The sequence below is a fragment of the Urocitellus parryii genome, chromosome 11 (genome assembly GCF_045843805.1).
Source record: "Urocitellus parryii isolate mUroPar1 chromosome 11, mUroPar1.hap1, whole genome shotgun sequence".
Taxonomy (NCBI): Eukaryota; Metazoa; Chordata; class Mammalia; order Rodentia; family Sciuridae; genus Urocitellus; species Urocitellus parryii.
Window position 1 is genome coordinate 13,662,939 of NC_135541.1, and position 21,294 is coordinate 13,684,232.

Here is a 21,294-nt window from a genome sequence, read left to right on the forward strand (position 1 = left end):
GGGTGCATTCAGGGGCCTTGTAGCTTGCTGTGTGGAGAGCAGACTGCAGGGGAGACTTGGGGACCCAAGGGAACCCCGCTCAGGGCTCTCATGGGACACCAATTGAGAAATGGTGGTGGCACAGCCTAGGGGGTGGGCAGCAGGGGTGTGAGAAGCTGAAAGATCCAACAACATCCTGGAGCTCGGGGACCTGGGGACCTGGGGTAGGTGACTGGCAGGTGTCATGTGGCACCTGCTGGAGCAGGGCTGTGGGGACAGGAGGGTGGCAGCCAGACGAGTGTGCAGAAGAGCGGCAGAAGCAGAGAGAAGCAGGGATGCCGAGGTGTCGGGGAGGCCCTTGTCCGTAGCCAGCTCTCAGCGACACCCGTGGCCTCGGGGTGCCTGCAGGCGATTCCCTCAGGGAATGCTCCAGGTCTTCCTAAAAAGGGCCCCGGGGGACCCTGTCCCCTTTCCCTCGACTCCTTTCCTGCCCCAGAAAGGCGCTCTGTGGAGTGGGCTCTGCTCGACCTTTCCCCAGCTCCACGGGGATGGCCCAGCCTGCCGGCCCCGAGCGGCCTCCGCTCTGCCAGAAGGTTCCTGGATGTTGCTGTTGGAGGGGGCTAGGCTCACTGCAGACCCGGCCGGGCCCTGTCCACCATTGGGCTTCCCAGGGGGAGGTGGCCTCCTTTGGCAGCTGCCCCTGAGCCCCCTGGTTCAGCTCCCCTCAGCTCCGAGACCCTGAGGAGAGGCATCGGCGAGGCCGATTGATGGGGACGGGCCCTCAGGGGCCACACGGATGTCAGCCTTTGTCCAACAGAAATGTGAAGGGGCAGCCGTGAAGGGGAAGGACGCTCCAGGGCACAGAGGTGGGGGGAGGTCTGTGTTCAGTGCACTGAGCAGCACCCACCAGGAGAGGCCTTTCACCCATTCACAGCCACTTACTGGTGGCCGTGAGAACTTAGCCTGTGATGGCGTAGATGATAGCGATGTTGGTGACAGCCGCATTTCATCCTTATGTGTGAGCCAAGGACTTATGTACTGGAAGTTTGTCCGTGTTCTCACGCTGAGTCCCCACAACCACCCACCTTGGTGCCCACTGGCGTTATCCCACTTCTGAGGAGAGAAAATCAAGGCCAGGGTAGCTCAGGACATGCACCTGGTGACTCTGGCCCTCGGTCTCTGGGTAAAGACTCAGATGAGGGACTAGTGGATTTCGCGCTGATTTTCTTCCCAGCACCCATGGGCGCTGAGTCGCTTTTCAGAGGAGGAGTTGGTGGCCCCGCAGCAGCTGATCAGATTTTATCTTCACAACGGCCCGGAGGGATTGGCCTGCTTCGCTCCATTTTCTGATGTGGAAAATAGAGGCTCAGGGCAGAGAAGGTCCTCCCCAAGGTGCCTTTAAGTGGAAGAGCTGATATTTGAAGTCTTTAATCCCGGGCTCCGTTCTGCACCCAGCGTTAGAGAAGGGACCTGCTCGAGTTGGCTCCTCACTCTCCTGTGGCACCAGTAGTGACCTCTCGTGTCCCTCACATCAGCAGGACCTTAAAACCTGCGATTCTTACGTGGGCACCCATGGGGCCTGCAGAACCCAACCCACTTTTCACACCTGAGCAGATCCGATGTGGGATAGCGGCACCTAGTGTTAAGTCCTGGTACTTCACCCCAGATCTTGGCAATTCTGAATGTTCTGGTCACTAGCTAGTGAGCATCTACTGTGTGCTGAGCACCTACTGTGTACAGATGAAGGAGGTGGCCCCTCCCTCAGGGAACCCACATCTTAGATATGGACCCATAGAACAGAACAACAGACGGAACAGAAGGCAGGAGACGGGCAGCCCCGGGCTGGCACATCGGGGAGGTTTCCCCAGCAGAGGTAAAATGTCAGAAGAGGGAAGGGCATTTTGAACGGTGGCAGCAAAAGCTCAGAGTGCCCAGGGAAGGTGGGGTTGCCCGAGAAAATATAGGGCACAGGGCTAGGGGCAAAACTCAGTGGTAGAGCATTTGCCCAGCAAAGGCCCTGGGTGTGATCCCCAGCATGGAAGGGAGGAAGGAAGGGAGGAAGGAGGGAAGGAGGGAGGGAGGGAGGGAGGGAAAGACATAAGATTAGATTTGAATTTTTTGTACTGGGGATTAAACCCAGGGCCACTCAACTATTGAGCTGCACCCTTCTATTTTTTTTTTTTTTTTTTTTTTTTTTTTTGTATTTTGAGATGGTCTCACTAAGTTGCTCAGACTAAGTGGCTCAAATTCCTCGAACTTGTGATCCTTCTGCCTCAGCCTACTGAGTTGCTGGGATTAGGGGCAGGTACCACCACCCCCAGTTAGATTTGAGTTAAAAAATAATGATTTTTAGTTTATGACCCCAATACTGCATGGGACACACTAACATACTACCTATCCACACACACCTTTCAGGCGCAGTGGCACACACCTGTAATCCCAGCAGCTCAGGAGGCTGAAGCAGGAGGAGCGAAAGCTCAAAGCCAGCCTCAGCAACTTAGCAAGGCCTTAAGTCTCAAAATAAAAAATAAAAAGGGCTGGGGATGTGGTTCCGTGGCTAAGCACCCTGGGTTCAGTCCTGGTACCAATACACACACACACACACACACACACACACACTATATATATATATATATATATATATATATATATATATATATATATATATATATATATCTGAAGTTGATGCTCAGCTGAGCCACCTGAGTGTGTGTAGACCTGGCAGCCCTCTCAGGGAAGGAGGAAGTAGTTGGGGACGGAGGAAGTGTGAAGGACCTTAGGGAAGGGATGTGGCAGGCAAAGGAGTCGGCCTCACACTGTGGGCGCTGGGGAAGGACTCTGTGTGCAGGACCCTGGGCTTGGTGCAGGAGAACAAGGGACAGCCCCTCCCTCGTGAACCCACAGTCAAGGTGGTCAAGGGGCCTGAAGTGGCAGAAATCCCCTTCCTGTGGCACCCACAGCAAGTGCTTGGGGCCCTGAGAGAGGCACATCTGGCCTGGAAGTCAGGGAGGCTTCCTGGAGGAGGAGGCAGATGACCTGCACAGGAAGAGACCTCCTATCTGCTGTAGCCCCTGGCAGGACACCTGCCGGTCAGCCCCTTCTCTAGCCTCCACCCCAGGCTCTTGCTCCCTCTTGCTTCCCCCAGGCCAGGTCTCAGCTCACCGGGACCCGCCCCCTGGCAGCGGGAGCACCCATGGCTCACTTCAGCCTGTGAGCAGTGCTTTGAGGTGGGGGGTCTTATTACTCCCACTCCACAGAAAAATGAAGGAGACACACAGAGGTTCAGGAGGTCGCTTCAGGCCACAGAGGCACTAAGTCACAGAGCCAGGACTTGAACCCAGCAGGTCTGGCTCCAGTTTGTGACCTTAACTTCCACGTGCCAATGCCTGGGTGGCGTTGCTCCTGCTCATCTCCATTGCTTCAGGAGGGCTTACAGGGCTCCGAGGTGTATGCGTGATTGGCGGGTGCCATTAGGCGCGTGTTTTTCTGGATGAGGGTCCATGGTTTTTTATTTTTAATATTTATTTTTCAGTTTTCGGTGGATACAACATCTTTATTTTATTATTATGTGGTGCTGAGGATCAAACCCAGCGCCCCGCACATGCCAGGCGATTGCGCTACCGCTTGAGGCACATTCCCCAGCCTGGTCCACAGGTTTTTATCAGTTCCACCAAGAGCGTCATAATCCTCAACCGGTTGAGATCCTCGCACCTCTTACTCTGCTGGGCCGATCTCTGAGGCCAGAGCTTGTGCCTTCGCTCCCTGTGGAAACCCAGTGGCCAGCCAGGCCCAGTGCAGAGAGGGCACTTGGGAAAGTACCTGCTGGTGGCTGACAGATGCCTGGACCCCTGTCCCATGCACCAAGCCCAACCACCTCCCATGCCGTGGCTGGGAGGCCGGAATCGGTGTTCCACGCCTCTCAAAGGAGGGAACATTAGATGCCCCAAAGCATGGACTTAGATGTGGCTCCCGGCACAGGCTGGTTTTGAGTCCCAAAGCAGCTGCCACCTGTTACACGTAATCTTAGCTGAGAAGAGGCCCCTTCACTTGACCCCTCAGGGCCCGGGACAAGGAGGCAGGGGCAGAAGTAATAAGAGAGAGGAGGAGGCAGATGACCTGGCACAGGAAGAGACTCCCCTGCTGTCTCCAGGCACCTGTGGGCTAGTCCTTAGGATCTGCACCCACGGGGCCACTTGTCGTGTGCATTGGTCAGCTGTTGCTGAGATGATGCTGCAAAACAAACTGTCCCCAAAACCCAGTGGCACACGACAACAAGCCATCGTTGTTCATGCTCCTGGATTTGCATCTAGGAACCAACTAGCTGGCCCCGTTTCAGCCTAGGAGTTGGGCCAAAGTATCCACCGGTTCTCATTCTGGAAGCAGCTGTGGCCTGGGGCAAGCCCCTCCAAGGCACGTGGTGTCAACACAGAAGTCAGGCCACGTCAGCAAACGCACAGAGCTTGCCCGCCCCCCTGCTTGATCTGCTCGCTCACCATGTCCACCAACGTCGCGTCCACTAGAATACTCCCATGGCCATAGCAGGTCACCTGGCTGAATCCAGCAACCATGAGGCAGAGAAAGACACTCTGCTCACTGCAAAGTCACGTGGCCAAAGGGCGTGGCCTTGTGACAAAGGGGGCCACACCCACCCCACGTGGCAGCTATGGGCAGCGGGCAGCAGGCCGTGGGCAACAGCCCCACTAACCCTCTTCTCTGTTCCCTGGCAGGAGCTCAGTGAGTACAACGCCACAGCCATAAAAAGTCCCACCAACACAGTCACCGTGCAGGGCCTCAAAGCCGGCGCCATCTATGTCTTCCAGGTGCGGGCACGCACCGTGGCCGGCTACGGGCGCTACAGTGGCAAGATGTACTTCCAGACCATGACAGAAGGTGAGGAGCCCAGGGAGCAAGGGGGACACCGGTTCCACAGAGAGAATAAATCCAGGGCCCCCCTCCCGTGAAAGCTTTGGGCAGATTGGAAAGGCTCCCCCTCCTCCAGGCACCAGCCTCCCTCCCTCCCGGTTGCAAACCTTTGGTCAGTGCACAGACCGCACAACCCTTCAGGGCGCCTCTGCTTCTGTGGCCCAGAAGAGATACGGGCTTCTCAGTTACCATCCCATGGGCCAGGCCACTTCCCTTCCCAGGACGCTGGGAAGCTCAGGCCTAACCTGCGGGGCCACTCGGAACAAATCACTTCATTTCCTCCTCCAGATTTTTCTCCTCTATAAAATGATAATTTCATAGTCAGGCTGAGAGAGTAAACGTATTCGATCCATAAATGACCGCCATGACTTGCAATGGGATTGAGAATTCAGAAGCCGCAACTAAGTTCAGCAGGAAGTGCCGCCATCGATGACTCATGTCTGCCCGGGCAAGGGAACAGGGGCTGTGGCCTAAGGAGTTTAAAAGGAGCGGTGACCTCAGTGACCTCAGATGCCAGGCAGACGGGGTCACCTCTCTGACCCTCAGTTTTTTTTTTTTAGCCACAAGTTGGGGTGATAACAACTATGTCATTATCATCCTCACCATCAAACTAGCGTAAGGACAAGGGACGCAGCACAGGGCTGGTCTTGGGCTCCCGCGGCTTGGCCCTCGTTGACTAGTAGCCAGCACCGTGGCTGCGGGTCTCCGGGGCCTTTTTCCAGGCAGCCACGCCATCTACAGGTCCCAAAGGTTCCACGGGGCACCTTTACTGGGCCCAGACTCCAGTGTCCCTCTTCAGCATCTGCTGCTCAGCACGGGCCTCGGCCCCTGTGTGGCGGAACGTTTCAGAGGCTCCCGGGCCCTGAATTCGCGCCTCAGCGTAATGAATCCACTCTGACGCCGACTGATCTATGGCGGCACTTCCTGCTGCCCATCTCTGGCTTCCGCCACTTCCTGAGGATATGACCTTGGGCAGATCACGACCTCCCGAGCTCAGTCTCCTCCTCTGTAAAATGGGGTCACTGCAGGAAGTGCATCCTGGTCCCACAGAGAGGACCTGGCACCATGGTGACTCACGCTCGGGGACTCTGGCTCCAGAGTGAGCGCTCCCAACGGCCTCTGGGTTCAGGTCAGCTGCTATGATCGTTGGTTGTCATAGCAACACGGGATGTAGGTGTCGTGCCCATTTTATAGATGAGGGATTGGGGAGTGGACCGATTCATGGACTCGTCCAAGGTCACTTGTAAGCGGTGGCTTTCTCCATTCAGACACGTGATGGGGGCTGTCAGGACGAGGACAGGGCCTGGGGACCTGGGGGGGAGGGGCAGGGGTGCAGCGTTAGGACCCCCGAGCCCGGCTGAGACGCCCCTGTGCTTCCTCCCAGCCGAGTACCAGACGAGCATCCAGGAGAAGCTGCCCCTCGTCATCGGCTCCTCGGCCGCCGGCCTGGTCTTCCTCATCGCCGTGGTTGTCATCGCCATCGTGTGCAACAGGTGGGTGGCCCGGGCCCCTCAGGCCCCGCTGTCCCCGAGGTTCCCTCCCTCCAATCAGCCTTCCTGAGCCGAGTGTGCAAACAGAGGAGGCCACAGCTGTCCAGGCGGCGGGGGGGGACACTCTAGGCCCAGACCCCACGTGACCGTCCGCGGTCCATCCCTTGAGCTGGGCGCTGCCCTTGGGAGGCCACGATGCAGAGGGTGGCCCAGCGAGGCACGGACGCTGCAGCACCGAGGGCGTCTCAGCACAGTGGACACAGAGGACTTGAGAATGGCAGGAGCTACAGGGGCAGGGGCAGTGCAGACCACCCCAGTGTGCGCTGGATAAAGTGGAGGACTTAGGACCCAGGCGGTGGGGGGGTGAACCTGGCCTCCCAAGTGGCCAGCCCAGCAAGAGGAAGGGCAGGAGGGACCGCTCCCTGGGCTCTGCTGGGCACAGCGCAAAGAGCCTCGCCCCCGCTGCCCAAGAGTCCCCACCTTCAAACGGACCAGACCACAAGGTCAGGTGCACAGCGGCCCCCGGGGGGCTGGGGCCGAAGCCGTGGCTGGCGGATGGTATTTCTCTTTAAAGGGGCGTGGCTGGACAGGGAAGAGGGCAAGACTGAGCCTGGACCTAGGCGGGAAGGGACAAGTGGGACCAGAAGGGCCAGCCACTAGGCAGGGGGCGCCAGGGAGCCACCTGGCAGGGGAGTGGCTTCCGGGCGTGCCCACCCTCTCCCTGTCACCTCCTGTGGCTCCCAGCTCCCTGGACGCCTCCAGGTGGCTCCAGCCCTTTGCTCTTGTTCCAGAAGACGGGGGTTTGAGCGCGCCGACTCCGAGTACACGGACAAGCTGCAGCACTACACCAGCGGCCACAGTACGTACGCACCCGCGGCCATGCCCTGGGCCCTCCGCCCTGGGCCCCAGGGACCTCCCCAGCCCCATCTTGCCGGGCCGTTGGTGACAGCTGCTTCCTGGGCTCTCCACCATTCCAACAGGGTCCCCTGAAAACCCCAAGCTGTGCCTGACATTCTCCAGGGCTTCCTGGTACTGCAGGGTGCTCAGCGCATAGTAGGTCCTGGACACCCATCTGCAGAGCAGAGTTAAATAAACAAACTGATGAACGATGGGGTGACGGAGCCCCAGGCCCTGGCCTGAGGGGAGAGAGAGGCAGCAGGCCCCTTCCTCCTGGTGGCCACCTCCCCCACCCGTCAGTGCCCCTGACTCCCCCACTGTCCCCAGGCTGGGGATGCACGTGCCACCCACGTTCCCAGAGCAGAAGGCCAGGCAGGCAGAGGGGAGAAGTGGATTCCGGAGCCTCCTCCACGGGCTCTCGGCAGCATGGTGACCAGGCATCGGGAAGCACAGGGGCTGGGGGAGGCTCATGCTGTACTCGGTGGGGTACCCTAGGGTGCCTCGGATGGTCACCTCCGGGAAAGAGGGGCCTCATCGCATCTGTGGAGGGTTCACTGTGAAGTCCAGGCACTGCCCTAGAGGCCGGGGACCAAGGAACATGAGCTAAACCTCCCGCCTCTGTAGAGTGCGTTCCAGAGGAGGGCAGGGAATTCAAAATGTAACTGCTGAATAACGCGGTGCGTGAGCAGACGCAGCCCTGGGGAAGAGGCAAATAGAGCAGGACCAAGGACTGAGTCGCCGGGGTCGGGGCTGCAGGGAGTTGGGGCTGGCCTCGTTGAGAGGGTCTCTTTTGAACAAAGACCCAGAGAAGCTGGAGATTCCCAAGGGAAGGGCATTCCAGGCAGTGGGAACAGCCAGTGCAAAGGCCCTGAGGCTGAGCCCAGCAGTGTAAAGAAGTAAAGAAGCCGGTGTGACCAGAGCAAAATGAAGGGTGGCCAGGAGGGACCTTCAATATGCAGATTCTTGTCGGCCATGGCAGGGCCTTGGCTTTTACTCTCCGTGAAATGGGGAGCCACAGAAGGTTCTGAATAGAGGACTCATGGGCTCTGAGCTACGCCCTGGCAGGACTTCTCGGCTGCTGTATGGAGAATGGACCCCAAAAGGGCTCACGCAGGGAGATCAGTGAGGTGGCTGTTGGAATCACCTGGGGGGACATGGTTGTGACAACACCTGGTGGCGCCGGGGGAGGTGGGAGGAAGTGGTTGGATTCTTGCATCTTTTGCCGGTAGATTTCCTGCAGGCCTGGATGTGGGTGTGAGCCAGAGAGTTCCAGGTACTAAACCTCCAGCTAGACCACTGGAAGGACGAGGTCCTAGGCCTAGAAATAGTTCTGGGCCTGGACGTAAAAATAAGTAAACCATTAAAATGCCCGGCAGACCCTGGAAGTACCCACCAATAGGGAGACGGAGAAGGACGTCCCAAGCATAAGGCAGAAAAAGGAACTCAAGGAAAAAGGGACACATTTAACTGCCCAGAAAAAAAAAATCACCTGTCCTTTAAAAATAGATCATCCATGCCAAGCAGGGTGGCCCACGCCTGCAATCCCAGCAGCTCAGGAGGCTGAGGCAGGAGGATCGTGAGTTTAAGGCCAGTCTCAGCAACTCAGCAAAACCCTAAGCAACTCAGTGAGACCCTGTCTCTAAATAAAATACAAAATAGGGCTGGGGATGTGGCTCAGTGGTCGAGTGCCCCTGGGTTCAGTCACTGGCACCAAAAAAAAAAAAAAAAAGTCATCAATGATCAATGACATCCCTTCCACTTGTCCCCAAGTAATGAAATCAAGAGGGTCCATGTGGCTGGACATAGTGAGTGCCTTCTATGTGCCCAGAATTGTTTTAATGCTTAGCGTATGATCATCCATTCAATCCTTTTAACGTCCCACTTGGAGTATGAGTAAACTGAGGCCCGGGGTTGCTCAGCTGCTCAGAGAAGGAGCCGGGCATGAACCCCAGCCCAGGGTGCCAGAGCATGCGCACTCAGCCACCCTGTGCCACCTGCCCTCTGCCACCTACCCTCTGCCAAGCCAGGGGAACCACGCCCTGCCACCTGGAGCCATCTGGGATCGCGGTTATTTGGAGCTATCTGGAGCTATTTGAGTCAATAACCAGGAAACAGGTGAGGGGTGTTTTAAAAATAGACCCAGGATCTGTTCCTAGATCAGTACACTTTACAGCTGAAGTTCACACTCCCGAGTCCTGCGCTGTGATGTCGCATCTGAGCAGGACTTTGTTCTTTTCAAAGCACGGCCTGCCCTGTGATCCCAGACCCACCCAGCAACCCCGTGTGGCCAGGACACAGGAGGAAGTGAGGCCCAGAGATGCATGTCACTGCAGAGTCCCTGCATGGGCTCATGTTTTCCATCCTTAAATAGGTGCTGAGGGGGGACAAGGTCTGTGATGCCTAGATGAGGAGTCAGAGGAACCGACCCTATTTCTCATCCCTCCTCTGCCGCTGGCCAGCTGGGCAACCTTGGGGAAGTTACCAAACCTCTCTGAGTCTTGGCATCCTTACATGGGAGATAACAGGAATGGAACCCTTGTTTCACAGGGTTGTAAGTGAATTCGTGGAAGCTAAGGTGCTTTATAATAATAGTACTTAGCAACAGCCAACTCTTCTTTACTAACAGGTAGTTAGTTACTGCTTTCTATTTGCAACTGAGGTCCTAAGCCCTTTACTAAGATATTCTCACTTAATCCTCACAATCCCCTAACGAGGTAGATGCTTATTATATCCGCTTTGCAGATTAAAACAAGTGAGCCAAGGTCAGGTAACTTGCCCAGGGGCACACTGCAGGATCAACTCGGTGGTTGAGCCTGGATTCAACCTGGTGACTGTCCTTAGTGGCAGAGTTGGAATTCAAACCCTGAGGTTCACACCACCTCCTGAGGTTCCCAGCTGGCTTCAGGATGACCGTCAGAGGCCCTGACCGCTGTGAATCACACAAACAACAGCACAGTATCTGGGGCAGCCTGAGCCCACGGAGGTCCTCATCCAGGCTCAGCCAAGCAAGGGCCGCTCCCCGGGGACGGCCCGCGTGAGGCCCTGGAAGCTCTCAGCAGGAGCCGGCCAGCGTTCCATAAGACCTGCCAACTCTTGTCCAGGTCAACACCCCCAGTTACCAGATGACCTGGCACCCAGCCCCACCACAGTGGAGGCCAGGCCTCCAACACGTGGATTTTGGGGAACAAATCCCTCCTGACCAGCACCCTCAGTCAAGGCTTGAGGGTGGTATTTAATGATGGGCGGTGGAGGTGTCCAAATGGGCTTTGAGGTCTTGCTGTTCTCCCCCTCAGCTTCCCTGGACCCCCATTCCTGTCCCTTGTCCCTGGCTGGCCCAACAGGAAGGGTCTCCCCGGTTCTGTTGGGAGGAAGCCAGCCACCTTGACCCACAGGCCATGCATTGCATCTGACCAACAAAGACCATCTCCAGGGAGCTGATCCCCGGCCCTGAGGAGCGGGGAGTGGGGAAGGAGGGTCATGGCTGAAGGCTCCAGGTGGAGGAGGCTGGGCCAGATCCAGGAAGCAGTGAACGTGGCGATTGATTGAGAGTACTAGCCCTGGCTCCAGGCTGACAGACCTGGGTTCAAATCCTCCCTGTGCCAGCTGTGTGGGCTTGGCCCAATTACTTGGCCTCTCTGAGCTGCAGTTTCCTTATATGTGAAATGGGGTGAATTATCCTTTCCTCCAAGGGTTGTTGGAAGGAAGAGATGAGATAATGCCTATAAAGAGCCTGGCACGGTGTTGGGCCCAGACAAAGGATTCAGTAAGTGACAGCTGCTGGTGTTATTGTTCTGTCTCTGTCATCTGGATTCTCTCGGCTCTGCAGACGGCTAGGGCCTGTAGAGCTCTGCACAGTGTGCCAGGAGAGGGAGGAATGGGGACAGATCTGCGCCCACGCCTCCTCCCAGGCTCTCCGTCTTGGACGGTGGTTCTTCACCTCCTTTGAGGTCTCAGACTCCTGTGAGACTCTGATGAACGTGTTGGATCCCATGTCTCTGTGTGTAGGTGTAGAAAAGTCCAAGATAAAAGGAACTGGAGATCTGTACTCGGGCTGGGTTTTCAGGGAGTGTTTTTCAACTACCTTTATTTCCATAAATTTTGGACTTTATAAAGAGCATGAGTTTCTTTTTGAATTTAAAAAGGAAGTAAAAAATGCATTCCGTCCCAGGAGGTTGCCAGACCTCCCAGAGTCCACCCTGGGGCTGCCAAGCGGCTCACGGCCCCGATGAACAACCCTTGACCTACAGGGACTGACAGCACCCACACAGAGCATCCCGGATCCGGCTAATGTGTCGGAGCAGCTTTGGCCAACTTCTCCGTACGGGGCAGATGGTGGATCTCTTGTCTCTTCCCAACTCTGCTGCCGGATAAGAGTAGCCACAGGCAAAGGAATGAGCGTGGCTGTGTTTGTTCCAATAAAACTTTATCTACAAAACGGGCAGGGGGCCAGTTCCAGGCTGTGATACAAGCTCCAACTCCTGGGTTCCTGGAATGTCTGCAGTAGAGCTGAGAGGGGTCAGCTAGTACGTCCAAGGTCACGGCTGAGCAGGGCTCGATGGCTCCATTCACCACCGTGGGTCAAGGTGGCTGGCCTTCAGTCTTCCTCCCAACAGAACTGGAGAGACCATTCCTGTTGCACCATCCATGGACAAGGGACAGAAAGGGGGGACCCAGGGGAGCTAAGAGAGAGACCAGCAAGACCTCAAAGCCCACTTGGGCACCTCCACTGCCAACAATTAGATGCCATCCCCTCCTCCTGACTCCCAGAGCTGCTGCCTCCGAAGTAGCCACCCACAGAGCAGTGGGAGAATGTGGGCAGGAAGCTCGGGAGGACCCAGGAAGGCCAGAAGTTCCGGGTGGTAGGTAGACCAGTTGTCTGGGAGGGGAATGCAGATGGACGCTCTTTCCTTTCCTTTAAAGTGTTTTGCAGTCTCATTAGTGGGTCAGAATTGGGTCTTTGAAGTTTGCCTTGTCTTTTTGCATCAAAAAATAAAAATCTGCCGGGCACTATGGTGCCCGCCTGTAATTCCAGCGTCTTAGGCTGAGGCAGGAGGACCGCGAGTTCAAACCTAGTCTTCGCAACTTAGCGAGACCCTGACTCAAAACCAACAAGTTTAAAAAACAGGCTGGGGATAGAGTTCCATGGTAGAGTGTCCCAGGGCTCCATCTCTAGTATCAACATAAATAAATAGAAAAAAATCTACTTCAGGAATCAGATTAGTAGGGCCCATGCCTGGCCTCATGCTGATCAACAGAGAATCAGGGATCGGAAGGGTTCTGGCCTTGACTAGTGGGGGACCCAGGAATTGAGGGAAGGAGCCACGGGTACTCAGACCCTGGTGAATGGAGCGTCCCTACAGGCTGTGGGGCCTGCCTGGGAGGGCTGTGCAGGTGACATGGCTCAGGGACAGGACGTTTCACCAGGCCTGCAGAGATGGGAGGAGATCTCAGCAGCACCCCAAGAACACGGTGCTCTGAGTTCCAATTCTCTCTGTCTCTTGGCTTTTTCTTTCCTTACTCGGCACCCCTGTTCTCTGTCCTAGTCATCTTCCTTATTCACCTGGGCCACACCCAGAGCAGACATCACTAGTCAACCCAGACCGTCTTACCCACTGCCAAAAGCCGTTAGTAATCAATGAAGTGGGAACAATAGCTAGAACCTCTCTGTCACCTCTGAGGTCTCTCTGTTCCCCTCACCTTCCTCCTGAGTGCCCACCTGCTCCATGACAGTCCAGTGCCCTGCAGGGGCTGGCCCAGTTCTGGGGGCACTGGCTCCCCTGTTTCCATTTGTGCCCATCAGTCCATGTGACCGGGCCTCGTCTTGTCCCCCAGTGACCCCAGGCATGAAGATCTACATTGACCCTTTCACCTACGAGGACCCCAATGAGGCAGTGCGGGAGTTTGCCAAGGAAATCGACATCTCCTGCGTCAAAATCGAGCAGGTGATCGGAGCAGGTAGGTGGCTGCGCCCCTACAGGGACCGTGGCCTCAGCCATGTGGGGCGGGGGGACCGTCCAGGGTGTACTCCTGGGGCAGAGGGAGGAATGGGGTCAGGACCATGAGGCCCTGGGACCCAGAAGCCCAAGGAAGAAGGGTCCTCAAAGGTCTTCCGGTAAAACCACCTGGCAGACAGAAGGGGAAACTGAGGCACGGGGTGACCAAGACCTTGCCCGGCAAGTCGGAGACTGAATGGGTCCAGAACCCCATTCCCAGGCTCTTCCCCCAGGGCCTGGTCCTTCCTGCCGTCATTCATTCCAGATCCCTCTCCCCATTTCCTGGTTCCCTGGGTCCCCACCGGGTGCCACGGGACAACCCTGAAGGACTTACCCTACTCTCTTCCCCCAAAGAGAAGGCTGGGACTTCAGAGGGATTCTGTGTCTGAGAGGGAGAATCGACCATCGGGGAGAAGGAGCCCCCGCAGGCCCCGGGAGCAGGGTGGACAGGGAGAGGGCGATGGCCCTTCCACCCGGCCATGACAGCCCGCCTCCCTTGATGTGTCTGTCCCAGGGGAGTTTGGTGAGGTCTGCAGTGGCCACCTGAAGCTGCCAGGCAAGAGGGAGATCTTCGTGGCCATCAAGACGCTCAAGTCAGGCTACACGGAGAAGCAGCGGCGGGACTTCCTGAGCGAGGCCTCCATCATGGGCCAGTTTGACCACCCCAACGTCATCCACCTGGAGGGCGTCGTCACCAAGAGCACCCCTGTGATGATCATCACCGAGTTCATGGAGAACGGCTCCCTGGACTCCTTCCTCAGGGTAGGGGGAGCCCAGAGGGTCCAGGGGAGGGAAGGAAGGCTGGCCAGAGCTTCCGACCACCAGGCCCTGGCAGAGCTCTAGATCAGGAATGGCCTGTGCTGGCTCCCCCTCCCTTCCCTTCCCCGTGGCAGGCATTGCTAATCCATCCCAGCACTCCCTCCCCCCAACGCTGCAGGGGTTCTCAGTGCCTCCTCATTAGCACAGGAGAAGAGAAGGGCAGTATTTGCCCACATCAGCCGGAGGGTCAGGGTGGGAGTTCAGACTGGCACCGGGGGTCTTGTTGCTTTATCCAGGGTTTTCATCAGATCTGAGAATTCCCCAAAACTGCCTGGGCAAGGGAGAGGAGTTCAGCGCCTGAGGCCCACAGAGGACAGTTTTGATGCCCCACTCCCCGGGAGATCAGTCAACCAGCTAGACAGAGGGCACTGGCCTGGGTGGCAGAAACAAGCCACTGGACCGGCTGACACCTGGCAAATACTTACGGAGCATGCGCCAAGCACTGCCCATGCACCTCCTGTTTATCTCAGAACAGAACCGAGACTCAGAGAGGTTAGGTCCTGTGTCCACAGTTTCACAGCCAGGAAAGGGCAGAGCCAGAGTCAAACCCGAAGCTCTGAAGCCCTGTGTTCTCTCCACCACCCTGAATTTGGCCTCTCCTGGGCCTCTTTGAGGTCCCTGGGCATCTGAGTCCTTCCCACAGGGAGCCCATGGCCAAGGCGGGGGCCCTGCTCCAGTTCCCGGTGTGAGGAGGATCCAGGGCTCCAAGGCCTTCTCCTCCATTGACTCCATTTTCTTCACTTCTCTCAAAGCAAAACGATGGGCAGTTCACTGTCATCCAGCTGGTGGGCATGCTGCGGGGCATTGCCGCGGGCATGAAGTACCTCGCAGACATGAACTACGTCCACCGCGACCTGGCCGCCCGCAACATCCTGGTCAACAGCAACCTGGTCTGCAAGGTGTCCGACTTCGGGCTCTCACGCTTCCTAGAGGACGACACCTCAGACCCCACCTACACCAGCGCCTTGGTAAGGGGAGGAAGGGAACACTGGAGTCACAGCGCAGACAAGCAGGCAGAAAAATCCTGCTGTCCCCACAGTGCTCAGGCCAGGCCCCGGGCTGGGCCCTAAGATGGGGGTGATGTAAACCATCTGGGGCAGGGGGGCAGGTCACCCAGCTTTGGGAGGCCAGGGGTGGTAGAGCTGGCTGGCCGGCATGTTCTCCTGCAAGGTCATGTGACCAGAATACAGGCTGGGGGTGGGCAGGTGAGGTGGGGGCTATTGTGCTGGGGAGGGAGGCAGGCCAGAATCTGGAGGCCCATGAAGGCCCAAGGTCAGAGTTAAGGCTGAAGCGTTCTGGACTGAGGGGAAGAAGCCCCAGGCCCTGCCTCAGAGACCCCAGAGGAGACCCATGCAAGCCGAGCCAGGCAGGCGGGCCCTGTGTGTGCTGCGCCTGTGTAGTGCCTCCTCGGTGGAGAGATGAGGCACACTTGAGGGATGAAGGGGGCAGCAACTCTTTGGGAGCCAGGGAAGGGCCTTCGGCGGGATTTAAGGAGAGAATGGGGGGGTCCAGATGGCAGAGTGGGAGAAGGGAGTCATGCAGAAGGAAAGCCTGTGTAAATGGCCCGTGGTCTACGCAGCATGGCGAGTCTGGGCACGATGAGGAGCTCCTCAGGATTCATGCAGCATGGGGCTCAGGGTGGGCAGTAGAGAGAAGAGGCCAGACAGGCCAACCTCCTATCCATTCCCCAGGGTGGAAAGATCCCCATCCGTTGGACAGCTCCGGAAGCCATCCAGTACCGGAAGTTTACCTCAGCCAGCGATGTGTGGAGCTATGGAATCGTCATGTGGGAGGTGATGTCCTACGGGGAGCGGCCCTACTGGGACATGACCAACCAGGACGTAAGTCTCCAAGGGGGCAGACAGATGGAGGAGGGGAAGAAAGGGACCCCTGGCCTTGTGCCAGTCTCCCAGGGGATGAGGGACAGGCCTCTGATGTGGAGGCCTGCCAGCCCAGCTCCCAGCCCAGCGTTGACTGATTCCGGGGTGCAGAGTGGCAGGGAAGCCCGCCTGCTCCCAAAGCAGCCCGTTGTCGGCATGCACACGCCTTGAGTGAGACCCTCGGTCCTTCCGTGTTCCCCACCTAACCAGGGAGACGAGATGAGAATTCAGGGCACCCCGTGTAGTTATGGGGAACTTCTTGGTCAGGTGCTGAAGTGGAGAAGTTGGGTGTCGATCCCTGCAGGCACCAAGGCAAGGGCAGAAGGGACAAGATCAGCCAGGGAGTCTTCCCAGGACAAGTGGGACTCAGCCACAGGACCAGAGGAGTGGGCTTCCGGGGGGAAGCACAGCCCAACAAAGGCCCAGAGACGTGATAATGAGGAGTGGTTGGGAGCGGTGGAGAGGAAAGCTGGCCGGAAAGGTTGGCAGGTCCCACGGTGAGGGGTTTCAGCCACCCAGGGATCTCGGCATACAAGGAGAACTTGCAGAAGCCTCCTGAGCAGGGAGGGTGACCCCGGTCCAGCTGTGGGAGATGAATCTTGTCCCAGGGGCAGCAGAGATTGCAGAGGGGTGTTCGACTTCCTTTTCCTGATGGAAGAGCAGGTGGGGGCCGTGGGGAGGGGACACCAGGCGGGCTCGAGGCTGTGCTGTGGGACCTGACTGGGAGGTTATCTCTTAGCTGGATCTGTAGGTAACACTGAGGTGGAGAATGTGGCCACCCTGGGGTAGAGCCGGGGGCCAAAGAGAGGAGTTCTTGGGACCATCAAACCTGGGAGGTAGGAGGAGCTGGTGAAGCCAGGCCCAGGAGGGTCAGCCTGGTAGACCTGGAGAGGCCACCTCAGGGCACTGGACTTGCTGAGACTGACAGAAGGTACGGCAGGGACCCAGCTGCCAGGTCAGACTGAGGCTACAGATGGTGGGAACACAGGTCAGCCCCACCCCAGGTGGTTGCCGTGGCAACCAAAGAGGTCAGGCCTGCAGTGCACAGGAGGCAAGATGGGCTGGCAGAGGTCAGATGCCAACCCCACTCTGCCCCTGTGCTGTCTCCAGGTCATCAACGCCATCGAGCAGGACTACCGGCTACCACCGCCCATGGACTGCCCAAGCGCCCTGCACCAGCTCATGCTGGACTGCTGGCAGAAGGACCGCAACCACAGGCCCAAATTCGGCCAGATCGTCAACACGCTGGACAAGATGATCCGCAACCCCAACAGCCTCAAAGCCATGGCGCCCCTCTCCTCTGGGTACAGCCTGCCCCGGACACGCCCCCTGCTCTTAGCCCCACCCATCTCCTTCAAGCCCCGCCCCTCTGGTCCCAGCCCCGCCTTAACCCCACCCCTCTTCTCTGGATGCAGCCCTGGTGGCCCCGCCCCCCTCCTATGGGAGCTACTCAGGCGGGGCCCAGCTCCCCTCCTGGAGTCTGATCACAGGGGTCCCCTGCTTCAGGCAGGTGCTCTCAGCTGCACCGTAGAATGAAGAAGGATAAGACTGGTGTTTGGTGGGCATCTGGCCTACTTTGGGGGTGCAGGGAGCACAGGATTAAGGCCGTCCAGAAGAGAAGACGCAGTACTGTGTGGGTGGTGGAGGGGGCCCCTTATAAAGGCCGTCAGAGAGGACATTTAAGAGAACCCACCTACGGACCCAACACCTGCGGATGAATAGGTGTTCCCATCACTAAGCCAGCTGCCTCACACTCAGATATCCACTATGTGTCTCATCAACATAATGTCACACACACACACACTCACACACTCACACAATGTCCTGCACACATAAACACACAATTAGGCACAGGCTCTTGCGCTGCTCACACAGACACCGTGTCAGGCTCCCCCACCTCTACACACTCAAGGCGCCTGCACGCCCACCCCACTTGGAAGCACATACCACACACGTGTGCCCCCCACACACACGTGTACCCCACACTCGTTGCCCACATCAGCAAGACTGGCTCAGCCCTGGGAGCGTGAGTCCAGCACACAGGGGCTCCCCTCCTCCCCCAGGCCCTGGGGCCCGCTCCATCAGGCTGCAGCCCACCACGGCCTGCCTTGGGCCACGTCCAGGTCCCACGGCTGCTGACCCTGCACACTCACAGGACCCACAATCCCCCAGGGTTTCTGAGGGCCGTCCAGCTAGGCGTCCTCAGATCCAGGCCTGGCTGTGCTCAGAGACTCCTTGAGCCAAAGTCCTTCATCCACCAAGTTCAAGTTGGCAAGAGATCAGGCTTGCATCTCTCTATCACTCCTCGGCATGCCCTGCATCTCCTTGCTGTGACCTTGTGTCAGCCACTCCCGACTCAGGACAAGATCTTCCTGAGCTTTTAATCTCATGAGAGTCCTTACACCCCTCACCAGCCAGGAAGTTGTTCCCATGAGTGCCACCAGCTTTATCTGCAGGGGGGGATGGTTCCCAAGCACAGCCTCCTTCCTAGCACACAAACCACCGCAGAGGCGGGCGGGCAGTGGCAGTGAGGGACAGCCCCTGGTCCTGGAAATAGGAAACCCGGAGAGGTGCCTCCCCCGCCTCCCTCCTGTGGTCCAGCCTCAGCCAAGCTCCCAGGCAGCCCAGCTTGGAGTCCTGCACACACACACTGGCTCTCACTCACACGCACAGATTTGAACCCATGCCCATGAACACACAGAATATGCACACACACCAACCTTGGTTCGCTCAGTAGACATGTGCATGCCCATGTGTACAAAGTAGGTGTGTCCACATACGTTCTTACCCTCGCCGTCCCTGCAAGCCTGTGCCCTGACCATCTCTGTCACCCTCAGCGTCAACCTGCCGCTGCTGGACCGCACGATCCCCGACTACACCAGCTTTAACACGGTGGACGAGTGGCTAGAGGCCATCAAGATGGGGCAGTACAAGGAGAGCTTCGCCAACGCCGGCTTCACCTCCTTCGATGTTGTGTCTCAGATGATGATGGAGTAAGTACCCAGCCGCCTCTGCCCGCCACCACTGGCCCCCATGCCCACCCACCTCCAGGGGACCCTGGAGGGTAAGGAACAATGTCCCAGCCTGCCTGCCCACTGGCTCTGTGGCTGTGGACAAATCAAAGTGGTTCCCTGGGCCTCAGGTTTCCCACCTGTAAACGGGGGTGGGGTGGCAGCCAGGGTGAAGAAGAAACAAAGGAAGGAGGTGCTTAGGGAGAGCTCCTCTCTCCTTCCACACGGTAGAGGGAAAAGGGCACCCAGGCGCCCTGGCTCCCGGAGTGTTCTTCCTGCTCACGTGGTCACACCCCCCCAGCTTTGACAGTCCCCTCCCTTGCTCACCTCAGGGCAAAGTGCCTGGGGAAGCCCACTCAGCTCTGCTGGTCCCAGACCCTCTCCAGCCCTGACGTATCCCTAACACGTGTGCTTCTCTCCCAAAGGGACATTCTCCGGGTTGGGGTCACCCTGGCTGGCCACCAGAAAAAAATCCTGAACAGTATCCAGGTGATGCGGGCACAGATGAACCAGATTCAGTCTGTGGAGGTGTGACGCTCGCCTGCCTCGGCTCACCTCTGCCTCCGGGCCGCCCCCTCCGCCCCACACGCCGGCCGCCCAGGTGCCCCGTCTACTGCAGGGTCAGCCACCTGCCAGGAGGCCGCGGGCGACAAGGAAGAACAAGCAGCGCTCCAGGACGTCACCAAGAACACGTACAACTCAAACGATGGAAAAAAAAAGGGAAATGGGGGAAGGCATCTAGATCTGGGGGGGCGGGACGTACAGGAATATTTTTGAAAGAGGATTCTCACGAGGAAATCGACGATGGTTCTTGGGGAAAAAAAAAGGGCTTGGGAGATCCGTGCGATTTTGTCCCATCGGAGACCAAAAGCAGTTTCTCTCCAACTCCCTCTGGGAAGGTGACCTGGCCGCAGCCCAGAGACACTTTCAGGAAACAGATGTGAAGGGGGGCACCAGGGGCGGCTCCTCTCCTGTCCTCGGCTGCCCTCGGGGAGCCTCACTCCACAGCCAGGCAACGTCCGGCCGGCGGACAGACAGGCAGCCGCCCTGAAGCACTCTGGGAAAATCCCTTCCAGGCCCCGCTGGGCGAACAGAACAAGCTTTCTGTCCTTGGAGGACGGTTTGGAAACTCCAATGAGAGAGACTCTTTCTGCTGTCGGTTCATGGGGCTGAGAAGGGGATTTGTCCTTCCAGGTCAGGGAGAGCAAGGACGCGTCCCACGGGCAGGCTGCCTGGGTACAGGCGCCCAGGCCTGCAGCTCCACACCCAGGACCGCGTGCCCCAGGACGGATGCTGCAGTGACTGTGTCAGCCACACTGCCACAGAGAAGGGTTGATCTTGATCTTGCATCTGGGTTTGTTTACAGCGATTCGTGGACTCCGGGGTATTTTGATCAGGGGTGGTTTTGGTTTGGTGGGGGGGTGGGTTGTTGGGGTTTTTTGGTTTTTTTTTTTTTTTTTTTTAATGACAATGAAATGACACTTTGACATTTCCTACCTTTTGAGGACTTGATCCTTCTCCAGGAAGAAGGTGCTTTCTGCTTACTGACTTAGGCAATACACCAAGGGCGAGATTTTATATGCACATTTCTGGATTTTTTATATGGTTTTCATTGACACGCTCCTCTCCTCCCTCCTGCTGCCAGGCCGCACCAAAGCCACCTGCCACGGGGCCATCTGGGCCGTCCAGAGACTTGAGGGAGAGTGGCCGGGGGTGGGCGGCGCCGAGGCGGAGGAGCATCCCACCCAGGATGGCTTTGGAAAGCAACAGATTGAGCGGAAGTGGCCCTGGGGGCCCGAAGGCCCGGCCTACTTCCCTCCCTCTGTCCTGCTCTGTCCAGTCCTTCCCAGGCACACGGGTTCCGTGGAGGCTCCCGAGCGCCCTCCGGGGCCAAAACCCAGTTTCACCTCTGGGAGCCTGAACCGGGCTGCCGCAGAGACCTGGACCTGGGTCATTCACTGTGATACCCCCCTCCAGGGCGCCCTCCAGACGGGCAGGCCTCCTGCTTCTCTCCTTCCGGAAAGAAAGCGTGCGACTTGATTCCCACCAGGCCTCACCCAGGTCTGAAGGTCTTGGCCACCGGGAGACCCTCGGCCACAGATCCTCCCGTGAGCGAATGCAGGCACTGGGCAGAACGATCGGTTAGTGAACTGAATGGAAATAAACGCTTTAGTTATAAAATGACCCCTGTCCTCTGTAAGTTCCAAGAGGAGACCCTGGCACCCTAAGGACGTGCCAGGTGGTTCATGATGCTCTTCCGAGGGATTCCCCCCATCCTTAGGATCTGCAAGGTCCAGGGCCG

The 21,294-nt window shown here is 57.8% G+C and overlaps 1 protein-coding gene across 1 annotated transcript in view; it reads left to right on the forward strand.

Moving 5' to 3' along the window:
• The window catches only part of LOC113193187 (ephrin type-B receptor 2), a 99,198-nt gene extending 79,672 nt beyond the window's left edge, over positions 1-19,526 (forward strand). Inside the window, exons 6-15 of the mRNA XM_026403586.2 lie at positions 4,707-4,869; positions 6,287-6,395; positions 7,187-7,251; positions 13,122-13,244; positions 13,797-14,044; positions 14,854-15,069; positions 15,793-15,942; positions 17,092-17,285; positions 18,819-18,974; positions 19,418-19,526. Coding sequence (XP_026259371.2) covers positions 4,707-4,869; positions 6,287-6,395; positions 7,187-7,251; positions 13,122-13,244; positions 13,797-14,044; positions 14,854-15,069; positions 15,793-15,942; positions 17,092-17,285; positions 18,819-18,974; positions 19,418-19,526 — 1,533 coding nt within the window. The remainder of the gene's footprint in view (positions 1-4,706; positions 4,870-6,286; positions 6,396-7,186; positions 7,252-13,121; positions 13,245-13,796; positions 14,045-14,853; positions 15,070-15,792; positions 15,943-17,091; positions 17,286-18,818; positions 18,975-19,417) is intronic.
• Positions 19,527-21,294: the final 1,768 nt, after the last annotated feature.